The sequence below is a fragment of the Dermacentor albipictus genome, chromosome 5, assembly GCF_038994185.2.
Source record: "Dermacentor albipictus isolate Rhodes 1998 colony chromosome 5, USDA_Dalb.pri_finalv2, whole genome shotgun sequence".
Classification (NCBI taxonomy): domain Eukaryota; kingdom Metazoa; phylum Arthropoda; class Arachnida; order Ixodida; family Ixodidae; genus Dermacentor; species Dermacentor albipictus.
The window spans coordinates 115451990-115465568 of record NC_091825.1 but is presented as its reverse complement, the minus strand read 5'-3'; the positions used below and the strand labels follow the sequence as shown (position 1 = coordinate 115465568).

Here is a 13579-nt window from a genome sequence, read left to right as displayed (position 1 = left end):
ACCTATTTGGCTATTTGACACCTATTGGACACACCTATATGGACACATATTTGGCGATTGTGGCTATTTCTCCACAATCGCGGCAGGTAGCTTTGGTGTAAGTATATGGATAGATTTTATGTAAGAGCGACGGATTGGGTCCACTGTATTCGTTTGTAGTAGATGAAGCGTTAATGCTTGAGCTCTATTGAGCAGCGGATGAGGAACAAAGTAAGTTCTACGGCTGAGATAGTAGTGTTTCGTAATCTCGTTGTAGGTGAAGGGCGTGTCCCTGTTCTCCGGGGAGTCGGTTTCCGATTGGTCGAGGATAGCGCAGTGGGCAAGCTTAAGCGCAGCCCCTTGAGCCGACTCGTTGAAGTTGGGAGGAGCACCCTTTACTTGACCCTGATGTGTGGGAAACCAATAAATGAAGTGGTGCGTGACTGCCTTTCCCCCAAGAAGTCTGAGGGCCTGTTTGGAAACGGTGCCTTCTTCAAATGCTCTGACTGCAGACCTTGAATCACTGTGATAACATCCTGTGAGCTATCCAGCAGGGCTAGTGCAATAGCCAATTGTTCAGCTTTTTTTATGCGAAGCATATTACGAGGGCTCAACCCAGCTCCTCAGGCGCGGCGGTGACCATGAAATCACGTGACACCGTGACGTCACGACAGAGGAGAAGTGGCTTTGGCTCAACTCTTGCAAGACGGGCTGGGTGGGAATCGAACCAGGGTCTCCGGAGTGTGGGACGGAGACGCTACCACTGAGCCACGAGTACAACGCTTCAAAGCGGTACAAAAGCGCCTCTAGTGAATGCGGTGTTGCCTTAGAAACGCGCTGTTTCTAAGGCGTGCGTCTCTTGCTCAGGCGCACATTTCGCTGCCGCGCCGAACGCTGCTTTGCTCGACGCTCACCGCGTCCAATGCGGGGCGCGTAGTCGCTGCCCTGTAGCCCATTGTCTTACACCCCTTGGCGGGTCGACGGGAACGCTGTCGCGTTCCACTCTTGAAGGCGAAGAAGTAATGCATGAGTTGTTTCTTCGTCTAGCCGAACCAAATATAGCCAAGCAACAGCAGTTCACCAGGCTAAACAGTGGTTCAACAACTAAAATAAAGGCTAGTATGCTTCGCATCCTGGGCTTAACCTTACCTAAGCCACAGCCATTTTTTTTTTCCAGCACATTTTTTTTGCAGGGGGCGTCGATGGCTCACATGACGTGGCACAGTCGCGGTAGGCAGAGTGGGTGGATAGAGCCGTGTCACCGGGTTTGCCCGCCACCATGAGGGAAAGCCAACTTCTGGGTGCACTTCTGCACCACTTGACGTTTGATGTATATGGAGTCAGTGCTATTTTTGTTCGATGTAAGCGCAGCTTTTGCTATATATACTCACTGTAACTATACTCTGTTCAGAAAATGTTTGATATAGAGGATAATTTCATGTAAACGGGTTCGATATAGTTTGGCTCGACTGTACTTTGAATTATCTGAAATTTGGTTTAACGAGTTCTGAATTAACGAGCTTTTACTGTATAAAATTTACCAATATGAAGCTTATCTGAAAGCTTCGAACGACTTGGAGTTTCCAGAGATAACGGAAAGCGGGAATTTTTCTGTTTGCTTCTCAAAAGCTGTGTCAAAAGCAAAAACATTTACTTACTTTTTTTGCACACGAATGCCAAAACTCACTCGCACTACGAATGGTCTTTGATATACTGACCATGTTAACTTTAAAAGCCAGCGTTTCCTGGCACCAAGACCACAATGTGCCTCTTGCGTCGAAGCATTTATTGTGCGTTTTTATTCAGGATAAGGTAGAAATGGATGCAGCTCAGAAGCAAGCCAGCATGTATGGATATGCATCATGACACCACCAGTGCACTTGCTCTGCGAAGTGCATGTGAATGTTCCCAGCATGTCCGTTACAATGCGCACTTTACAACCGATTGTCATACATCGGCAGGGAATCAATCCAGGCAGACACTGTTAAATTCGAAATTGGCTTTCAGCTTGCACCACATCCCGAGTCCATTCCCACTCACGTGCAACCATGCAAGCATGAATGAAACGCGTTCACCGTGGACCCACAAAGTGCACAGCGATGAGTCCTGCGCACCACTGTTGCGATGGCATTTCCTAAATAATGACCTATGTGTGGATGTGGGGTCAGGTGGTTTTGTTCAATTCAAACTGTAATCTAAAATTTGCCAGTGTGAAGAGTTGAGGTCGATTTCATTTTGGCCACTTTCGAACCTTAAAATGTCGATTGCGGAAACCCACAGTCTGAAATGACAAATCCAGTGGTGCAAAATATCCGGTTCGGAATTCCATGCCTGGATCCACTCAGTCAAAAAAAAGTGCCATCCACACTTTCTTGTGGAATGCATAAAGTAAAACTTCGTTAATTCGGATTTCACGGATCCAAAAGAAATGTCCAAATTAACCGAATGCCTAATTATCCAAGGTATCAAGAAAACAAACAAATGCATACTACGCCAACAAGCCCTCATTCACTGAATTAAACAGCAAATCCCGTTCCTGTTTTGCACAAAAGCAGTGCGGAAACTGCAATTGTGCAATCCCGTGACTGATTAGCGTTTGCAGCAACAAAGGCTTTTCAATCGATTTCCTTGGCAGCGCAGTCTCGGTGCATATCATCTGAGACATGCGCACACATCCCGATTATTTTTTCACCAGCGTCGCCACCCATCGCAGTGTAAACAGTGCTCTTCATCCTCGACAGCTTTGCACCGAATAAAAACGAAGCTACTGTTTCTCACAACCACTGCGGACGAAACCGCGGCTGCAGACAACGTGATCATGGGCGGCGACCTTGCGGTTCTGGAGGCGTGCAGCCAATGCACTCACTGGGTCAAAACGAAACTACCGTTTGCTGCAACTGCGGACGAAACTGCAGTCGCTATAGATGCGATCATGGATAGCCACTACACAATCATGAAGGCACAAGGCTGATGCGCGTACCAAGCCAAAACGAAACCACTCCTTGCCACAATCGCTGCGGACGAAACTGTGGCCGCTGTCGATGCAATCGTGGATGGCGACTGTGCAGTCATGAAGGCACACTTCCAACATGCACGCCGAATCAAAGCGAAACTACTGCCGCAACCGCTGCAGACAAAACCACAGCTGCTATCAATGCGATTGTGGGTGGCGACTGTGCAGTCATGAAAGCATGCCACAAACGCAGTATTATGCACGGTAGCAACTGCAAAAATAATGGCTTTAAAGGCACAAATAGGCATGTAGCATTCTGACATTGGTGTCATTCACGTATGATTTCCACTGACGACTATGGTGATGCGAACTCCGCCACTTCGTTTCAGCGGATTCCAATGCGTTTTTTGCTCTTTTGCGTCGCACATTTGCGGCGCTCGCCGATGTCCGAGAGTTGGCAGAATTAACCTATGTGCGCCCGAATACGTCCGAATTAATGACAGTTTCATTGCATTAAATAATGCACATGCCTGCCGGGACGAAAGGGCAGGTCCGAATTTTGCGATTTTCCGAATTACTGACGGTCAAATTAAGAAGGTTTTACTGTATTGGCAGCGCAGGTCTTCTATGTTTTTGAGGCAGTGTGGAAATCCACTCTTGCCAATTATAAATGGCTGCTTTCCGTGACACATACTTTGCTATCTTTCCTCTGCGGTAGGTGACACTTTTCATACTCAACGTCTTTTTTGACAGCATCTAATAAAACAGCATAGGTCACCAAACTCACTCATCAGTTGATTCACTCATACTTAGACCAATCCATGAGCCTGAGTGAGCTTGGCTGAGACTTTTGGCAAGTATGAGTCCAAGAGAGCCCGGCTGAGTGCAATTTTGGTCAGTCTGAGACTGAGTGAGCGCAGCCGAGTAGAATTTGAGTGAGACCCAGTCAGAGCGAGGTCTAAGCCAAAAATATTATTGTGAGTGTGTTCCGTTCATTTTGCTGACCTATGCAAAACAGTACTATTTTGTCGGCATTTAATATTTCACACAAAAAGTGATTGCGGCCCCATTAGGAAAGAGGTGCATGTGTAGGGATGCGGAGTGGTGCAGTGTTCAACATATAGAATGTGGCGACACATTCGAGTTTGATATGGGCAAAACTTTGAAGAAAACACTGCGGGATAATGTACCAACACATTCGTTAAGCTTACCTCAATTTCAGAGAGGGTCTGAGTCCACCTGTAGTTCTCCAAGTCACAGCCATTGCCAGCATTGGGCTTGAGCTTCCCTTTGTCCTTCTCGTCTTCCTCCTCGTCCTCATCTCCCTGTTCAAAGTGAGCCCAACAATAATGAGCCACAAGCACAGTCAGAACTTCTCATCAGCAAATAATAACAATTTACTGTATTTAATCGCACAATGATTGAGCTCGCGTAATGATCGCACCCCTGAATTTTGTCGTCAATATTCAATTTTTTTTTCCTTTCCCGTGTAATGATCGCACCCCGAACTTGTCGCAGCGATGTCGTGTGCCAAGTCTAGGCAATAATGATCGCGCTTACCATCTGTCGAATGCTACGCGAACGACTCTTCAAGACGAACCAAGCGGTCTGCACGCACCAAACATCCTTAAGCAGATGCCCCATTTCATTCCTTTCATCACTTTCCGCACTTCCATGACAAAAAAAAAAAAAAAACCAGCTACAACCAAACTTGCCTTTATTATGTGTAGGCATTATAATGGTTGTGGTCAACAACAACAAAAAAGGCGCCTTTCGATTCTTCTCGTCTGCACTCGTGGACACGCAACAAACCGCGAGTGGCAACGATAGCAGCCACATTTACACTGATACATTAGAAGTGTACCCTATTCATACGCCGACGCTTGTAACACAGTTGTGATATTCGCCCACCCTTAGCGGAAACGTACCGTATTAGGATAGTAGTGAAGACAAATGCCGCAGGGGCTGGTAATATGTCTCTTTTATTATGAAAGATCATTTAAGAGTTATTTTACGTGCTAACCTAGTGGTAACAGAGCACCACACCATATTCTTTATGCTCCAGAGACACTTGTGTTAAGCTGAACTGGAGAATTACCGCATTTACTCGAACCTAACACGCACATTTTTTCCGATAAGACGGGTCCAAACATTGTGTGCACGTTAGAATCGAGTACAACCCTAAATCTGCATTACCATATCGCCACCGGCATTTCAATATGGCCACCTCGTATGCGCTTCAAGCCTAGCTACGGCGGATTCCTCTGTGTGATGTACGTGTGCTTAGGCAATACGGGCAATGCTTTCTTTGGCTTAGGTTAGTGCACCGTCCGTCTTGCTGTTTTTTGTGCTTGCTCTATCAACATGGAAGTGCGGACTGCAAAGACGTGCTGATTTCATCAAGATGCTGCAATTAAAAGGAAAGTGATCATGCCTGTGGAGACAGACGGAAATCGGGCCGCATCACGGGCATTCAATGTTACTGAAACATGCGTTCAGGACTGGCGCAAGCAGAAGAGGTGCTCTACACCAGCGGCTGCTAAGTAAGGCATGGCCTATCTTGAAAGAGATCCGAGAGTTTGCAATGGAGACAAGGGTATGCATCTAGGCACACCGCGCTGTGTTCGCGTTGCTTAGCTTGCGTTAAAGTGAGAGGCCGCACTAAGGCGAATTCCCTCGCTTCTGCTACCGCACTCCCTTGCTCCAGCGCTTTGATAAAGAGTTTCTGCGGTCATTGAGTGAGACATGTTTATTTGCCTGTGCGCGCTTGACACCGTGCTTGTGAATTTAGTTAGTAAACAAATGGTTAAAAGTTTATACGGCCGAAAAAACTACTATCCTTACTTTTCGTATAGCTATCTACTAATTTGCTATCGTAATCGATGCTTCGCCTCTCAGGCGAAACTGTGACTTTTTTCATTTATCGTAGCTTTAGTGCACTTGGAGTAAATCTTTTTTTCCAAATGAGAGAAGTTTTATTTCTGTATGAAAGACTGAGGTGCGCAATACTGTAAAGGACCTTTCTTTTTTTTCGGCCACAGCAAACGGGTGCGCGTTACAATCCAGGGCGTGTTAGAAACAAGTAAATACGGTAGTTAGTCAGGGCATGAACTATCAGCTCATTTGTGATGGTTGCAGTCATTTGAAAAAATAAGAATATTGAACACGTGTTGTGGTACATAGACAGCAATGAAAAGCTGCCCAAGCGTACATAAATTTTAGTTCTGAGAAGGCAAATTTTGGAGGCTGAATTTTTTCTGGTAACAAAAATTGGAGGTACAGAACTTTTATTTTAGTTAAAGTGGGTGTGCATTCAACTCAAGTGCCCATTACTTTCTTACTCTGAACCCATAGAAAGTGGGTGTGAGGATGAATGTGTGAATGGAGTGCTGCAACTTTAAGCCCTTGGGGACATTTCTAGTGCCCACTAGGAAAAACAAAATTGAATTGTGTTCAGACACGCATCACAGCTGTAATACTATACCACAGCTGCGTATACATGGTGTAAAACCCTCCACATGGTCAGTCCAAGGAATAGCGTACAGTAAGGGAAATTTTGGCTGACGTCATGCACCATTTCCACAGCAGCACATCACAGCACCCAGGAGGTCAACACACTCACTCATGAGCCCACTGGCTCATGCACACTCTACGTCTACTTCACAGGCTTGGGATACAGAATGTGAGTGACAAAAGGTGTGGTTGGCCACAAGTATGAACAGGAATGACAGCTGGTGAGTTTGAGCGGGTACGAAGAGTGACTGAGCACTGGTTAATGTGAGTATCTGCTTACTGTACTGATCTATGACAGCACCAGAAGGTCATAACCATAGCACATAACCACTCCGACCTCGAAAATTTTTTTTTAGTCGCAGCTGGTGTCCCAGCCTACAATGAACATGCAGCTGCAAGAAGTCTGCGAAATGATGCCACAATAGCCAAGTTGCAGGCTTATGACCATGACTGTGCAGCCGCCTTAGTTTCTTACTCACTTTGCTCCCTTCTCGGAACACACAGCCAGCTCTTGCCATGTTGGCTCTCTCATCCCTTGATCAATAAACAGCATTTACCCTGATATCGTCACCCGCATGACCTTGCTGGCCCTATGACATGTGAAGATGGGATTGGAAAAGCCCAAAGAGGAGCGCAGGATTGTATTCTTGGTGTGTGGCTTCCCCTCAGCGAATGATGCTGCCATGTTCACTGAACGCGATCATTGTGCCATTTTGCATACAATATGAATGTTTATTTCAAATGTGTTGTTAAAAGTGTCAAAGGTGGTTTGGGGTCTTCTAAAAATAGGTGCAAAAAAAAAAAAAGTTAGCCAGCAGTGTAAATTTATACATAGTACACTAACCCTGCCCCCCCCCCCCTGCCCCCACTTCTGCATCTTTCTCATTTACCTTTTTCTCCTCGTCTTCCTTTTGTGCCTCAGCAGCCCTCTTTGCTTTCTCTTCCTTTTCCTGAAACATAGTGCAAAGCATAGATGAATGATTCGGAATAATTTCCTGTTGGCGTTTACAGAGCCTTAGAAATCGGGGGAAGAAAAAAAAAACTAAGCGCATGTTTACAAATGCTCGAACAAGCTATGTGCCATTTATGAGCCACGTAATGCAAAATACACTACATATAAACGAATTTGAATATTGTTAGAAATGGCCAGAATTAACATGATTAGTCTCTTGCGATAAGGACATAAATTATGTTTAATTAAGAAACAACATATTTACAGTATGCAAGACACACAACTCACTTGTGCAGATCCACACAGTTCTTTCGATTTCACACACTGCAGCATTTCCTTGAACCACTCAGCCACACGTGCACGCACGCACGCGCGCGCGCACACGCACACACACACACACGCAAAAGAATGTGCGCATTACTGGGCACACACAGTTGGATAATCCTGGGGCGAAATAAAGTGTGCAATTCAAAACTCGCACCAAACTACATATACGAATTTGAACATCGCTGGCAGCAGATTAGCTGGAGATAAAAGAAGCCAAAGAACCGCTCCTAGAAAAAAATTTTTCATGGAGCACCAGACACACTTCAGACATGTTTAACTGCAACTTTGGTGCTCTTCTATTACAAGTGCAACACACATGGCACTTTCCACTTCGGTCTTCAAATGCAGTCAGGATACTGCACTTTAGATGTGCAAATAGAAAGTTAATCACATGTACCAATATAACTAAATTTCTTGCACAAGAAACCATGTCGAAAGGAACAACACACAGGAATTTAATGAATGCTGACTCAATATCAGTATGAGTGGGAAAAAAATGTCCAGAATACATTTCACAACTTAGTACAGCCCCTGTTTGAACTCAGCAAGAGTTGCACCTTTATGTTGGTGTCTGCCCTGCATGACGTGCTGCGTATGTGCGTACATCTGTTCAATGTCGTGAAACGTTTACAGAAGGCATGCCATTCCCTCTGCCGTTCCTTCATAAACCTAACGAGTTATCATTACAGCTCCACAGACCCTTAACATAATAGGGGCGTTCCTCCCAAAAGGAACTAGTTCCATGAATGCCGTTCCGTAAAACAGTGACAGGTACCATCAGAACTTCTCTCTTGTATGCACTTTTTTGCAATCTAGAGGCACCTCGTTCTTTAACCCCATTAATACTTGCATTTTTCATAAAACTGGTTGCAACATTTGTAAAATCATAGAATAACCCCAAATTCGAAAACATCACAAAAAATCGGGAGAGTTGGCAGGTATGCATCCAGTTTTTGTCAAAAGTAAGGCAGCCACTGCTCCCATGGCCACAGCTGGCTCTGATGTATCCCTATCGACCATCTCATATATTTATGCAGCTTGAAAGCTCGGAGGAGACAGGTGACTTCCATCTTACTTTGCAGAGTTTTCAAGTATAGAGTTAAACAGGTACTACACAAAGTTGCCAGGACTCTGCAATGCTCCATTTCACTTCACTGCTCTTGGCAAATGACTGTTCAGTTGGCAAAAAAAAAAAAGCTTACAGGACACAGGTTTCACATCAAGGGTGAATTTCTGTCCTGTTAGAGCACAGCACCTCCAATTTAATAAAAATCTATGTAGGTCACAATAACTACTATAGTTTGAAACTTTGGACTCAAGGCTATGCACCCAGGCTATGTGAGAATTTGGCCTTTCACAAACTTCCTGTCCAACAGATGCTGCGCACAAGAACAGAAAACTGGGCAAGTTGAATTACATTCACGATGCAGCAGCACAAAGAACTGATGCAGACAAGAATACGCTTAAAAGAAAATGCTTGTGTCATCCCTTGTACGCTTGCCTTAAAGATGGCACACTGCTTTTCAAACTGGGATACATAGCACAAGAATGACACAGGGACAAGCAGGAACACGGGATGAGCGCTAACCCTCCGTGCTCGTCCCGTGTTCCTGCTTGTCCCTGCATCATTCTTGCGCGATGTATTCCAGTTTGTATGTGTCCCATCAACACGCCCAAACTTCTTCCTTGCTAAAGTGCTTTTCAAGGTTAACTTGGAAGAAATCCCTCCAAATATTCACTTTGCGTATGAACATGTAGAACTGAGCAAGAATTTTTTACTCATACACTTCTCATTCGCTTTGGCAAAATTTGACACTAAATTGATCCAGACATTTGTGCTGTCACAGACAGCAGAAAGCAAGGTTGAAGTGCGTTTCAAATTCCTTGAAATTGCAAGAAAATCAGCAGCAGCAACATGGCAACATACTACACATAGTAGTATGTTGCTAACCATCTCCTCTTGTAACAAGAGGAGATGGTTACTTTTTCCACGTACATGGAGATGCGTGTTTTGGTATGTAAATGTATTTAAATTGAAAACAACGCCTATTATGTTCGTGCCATACCACTAGACAATAAAAACCAGCTTGAAAAACAATTATATCTTGTATCTATGTTCAAGTGTCAGGATACTAGCAGGTCAAGTAGCTGTATAAACAATAAATGTGACAGCACGACACAGCACTACATGCTTGTCTTGCACCAAGCAACAAATTGACAACAGTAATAATCAGGTGAAAAACGGTCGCCGTCTAAACGCAAAACGTGTTACGAATGATAGCATGGTGCGCCGACATCATGGCTGCATTGTTTGGGTTAATAGCGCAGTGAGAAGCCACCCTTGCAAAATCGTGCCAAAACTATCTTTAGTGGCCGACTGTATATAGCCATTTCGTGCAGAATTAAACAGTGGTACACACCTTTTCCAGTTCTTTTTGAAGGGCTTCAGCCTCAGCGTCGCTAATCTCTTGGACTGTGCACTCTTCTTTGTCCTTCTTGAGCTTCGCCTTCCGCCGCTCCTCGGCTTCCTTCGACTTCTTTTCCTTCTCCGCCTTCTCTGCTAGTGCCACTGACTCGTACTTGGAAAACTTCTCGAGTATGAGCTGAAACGCGTGAAAATAACTGTTGACAACACAATCACCAACATACAAAAACACATGCCACCACTGGTGGCATGAACCACTGAAGATGATCGTCAATGTCAGCAATAGCCTTCTTGGGTGACCTGCTGCATATGCCCAGGCAACCTGTCAATTGCAAAACCTTATGGGCACATCAAACAACAAACGAAGTGGCAACCTCACCGTCAACCACAATGCCAAATGACACCCCAACATAGTACACCTTCTTGTAATCACAGCACCCCGGTTGAAACTCCGTAGCAGCACCCACTGTCTCAAGTGTCCTGGTTGCAACTTTGTTGCAATGCCTACCCATCAAGTGGCTGTGCTTGATGCGGAGTTGTCTGTTGCGGATGGGGCAATATCGTTTTAATATATTTATGGTTTACTTACCCTAAAGTAGGGGCAAAGTCGGGGGGAAACCCAAGAAAGCTATGGCATAATAACATTATGCTCTTTCAAAATGGGCTCCGATATTGTACTTGTCGGAGACAAGGCAAAGCACCACTTGGGGCTATGAGGCATTCCACAGTGGAGTGCTCCACATTGTTTTGCTTAGTAACGTCTGTTGTCCGGCTGGTTGGTAACATGTCTAGAAACTGTTTTAGGCACAATGTTAGACACGGACAAGCGCTTGTCCATGCCTATTCTTAGCCCGTGCCTGAATAGCTGAGCAGGGCTCTTTGACATGCGCCGAAAATCTGAACACGCGGCAACAAACACCATGACACAGTAGCAGACAGTTGGCCGCAGCAAACCAGCCTGTACAAAATCGTCTGCCGTACTACTCAATCAAGCAAGTTTCTTAGCTACAAAAGTCATCAGCTTTAACAGTTGCTCGCTGATCTGCATTGGTACAGAATGAACTGATGGAGCTGCCTATTAAACACAGTATGTATAAATTCATACTAAGAATCGGAAATGTAACCAACAGGTCGTCTCAAAAACGCGCAGGTGATTAGAAGAGGTGAACAGCGAAATTACTTCAATTGACACCCGTTTCCACTGACGCGGAATGTGCTCGAACAGTTACAGTTACAGTAGAATCTTATCAACCTTAGCAAAACACAACAGAAAGGTCGTGTTACCCACCTTTTTCGCGGAGCCTGGTCCACCGCCAATGTAGAAATCAGTTTTTCTGGCGAGAAAGCTGAAGATTGTGTCTAGGAGCTAGAAAACAAAACGAAAGCACATCATTACTCCAAACATCATTACTCCAAAAGGTCGAGTAGTTGGGCCGCTATTTCGTATCCAAAAGTGCACCACTTCCATGCTTTCAATGGCTAAGTATGATATTATGTTCATTATGTTCGTGAGCAAGCAAGAACGTTTTTAGACTCAACATGAGCGATAAAGCAGTCAAAAATCGTCAGCGCAGCTCGTTTACATACTCATGCTCAAACTTGAATAAACTGAGAGATGCAGGTTCAATAGACCTAAGATCATTTCAACGTTTCTACTTCAGGCGACGCTGGTTTATCTACCACGAAGGCCACGCCGGCTCCAGTCGCAGATCCGTCAATCGCCGGATCATGCAGGCGTGTTTACGTCGTTAGGCCTAGTAACAACCACGAGCGGTACGGCGAACGGGAGTCACTACAATTCGAGTCAACTCACATGCTGCACGCCACCTTCGTGCTGTTGCGCCAAGGCAAGCAGCATACCGTCGAATTTCTCAACATCCGATTCAGGCATTGTGGTTTCTACTAGGTAGTCAGTTCACTAAATCGGGCTTGGCTCAAACTGCCACAGCACGTCCGTCTCGTCAGTCGTTTACCGGCGTTGCCTGGCAATGCGCAAATAGAGCGTCACAAATATCATGATATAAAAAAGTATGTAAAAAAAGTAAGAAAGCGCAACTTACATATCAAATTAATTTAAATTAATATTTTCATTGGCTAAATCTGGCAGGATCTAGTTAACAAAAATGTAATTTAGACAATTGGTTACGATTTCGCTTTCGCCGCTAGATGCAAACTTGTCGATTTGCTCCGTGTGCGTAAAATTGTTTGCTAGCATGGAATTGAGAAAACAATACGGCACTTTGTCGCTGTAGAAAGCCGCAGAAATAAAATCTGGAAAGTTTGTGTTTCAGCACGCAACGACGCGTAAATCCGGACTCGTGTCAGAGAATACCCTGTGATATATTTGGTCAATGCTGACACACACGTACGCATACGAATTGACAGCCTTGAGAGTAGATTATGACGTACCACAACATCAAGAATGTATTTGTTCGACGGTGTGTTGTCTGGGATCGGCCGTCCCTGGGAGTTTCGATTCGTGAAAACGCAGAGCGGAACATAATGCGTTGGCAATTTCGGAGGCCAGTTAAACTTGCCGTGGGTCACGTTACCTCTTCCTCTTTATTTCCAGTAGATGGCGACTCCAGTCACGTGAGTTTCTTTTTATTCGTAGGTCGTCTGACGAGACGTTTATTTGAGGGATCGCCAGTCGTTTGTGCGCAGGCGCGAATAACAGCAAACGCGAGAGAAAATGTGGGGGATTCTGTGGAGCAGGTTTGTGTTGTATGCGTGCGTCGAGTTTGTTTACGCTCGGACAGGTGCGATAAAATAGGTGAAGCAGCGGGCACTGACCGCCGATTTGGCGACCGCTGTGTCGGACAGACTGTCTCACACCTGCGGCGCTCGTGCTGTTGGCGGGTGGACGTAACTATATTTAATCAATCGTGTTTCTTGCTAATTGTAACAACGTGTCATTATTTCGCATAATTGGCATTATTTCGCGTGCCAGGGGTGTATATGATCGGCTCTCCGCTATCGCAGACAGCCAATTTTTTATGCGAGCACCCCCTGGCACGCTTCGGCCTCCACGGCCCCAACCCGCGGGCCGCCCTGCTTCCATCTTCGATCCCCTCGCTGCCCCTTGGGTGTCCTGGAGATCCCGAGCCTCCTGCTTTATTATAACCTCAGGCGCTCTCCTGAGGCCTCCGCTGGCCGGTTACATGTGCCTTCCTGGAGCAGTGCTTGTAAAAAATCCAATCTATCGTCGCGACGAAAAAAAGCGACCCGCGACTTATACAACACTAGTCAGAAACTTGCCCCTTCAGATACAGCGATCACCAAATGGGGCGTCCGTGCCCTCTGCCTCACTGCGCGGGCAGCTGCAGCGGCGGAGTGTACTCGACCGCACGCCGCAATGGCGGCATGTCTATGGAACAAACGCATACAACACGCGCTAAGAAACCTCCTTGAACAGCTTGAAGGGGCAGCG

General features: G+C 45.5%; 1 protein-coding gene across 1 annotated transcript in view; it reads right to left on the bottom strand.

Moving 5' to 3' along the window:
• The window catches only part of nudC (nuclear distribution C, dynein complex regulator), a 30262-nt gene extending 18131 nt beyond the window's left edge, over positions 1-12131 (bottom strand). Inside the window, exons 1-5 of the mRNA XM_065449416.1 lie at positions 11963-12131; positions 11438-11515; positions 10145-10327; positions 7336-7395; positions 4144-4257 (exon numbers count right to left, since the gene is read on the bottom strand). Coding sequence (XP_065305488.1) covers positions 4144-4257; positions 7336-7395; positions 10145-10327; positions 11438-11515; positions 11963-12040 — 513 coding nt within the window. The 5' untranslated portion in view covers positions 12041-12131. The remainder of the gene's footprint in view (positions 1-4143; positions 4258-7335; positions 7396-10144; positions 10328-11437; positions 11516-11962) is intronic.
• Between the last annotated feature and the right edge of the window lie 1448 nt (positions 12132-13579).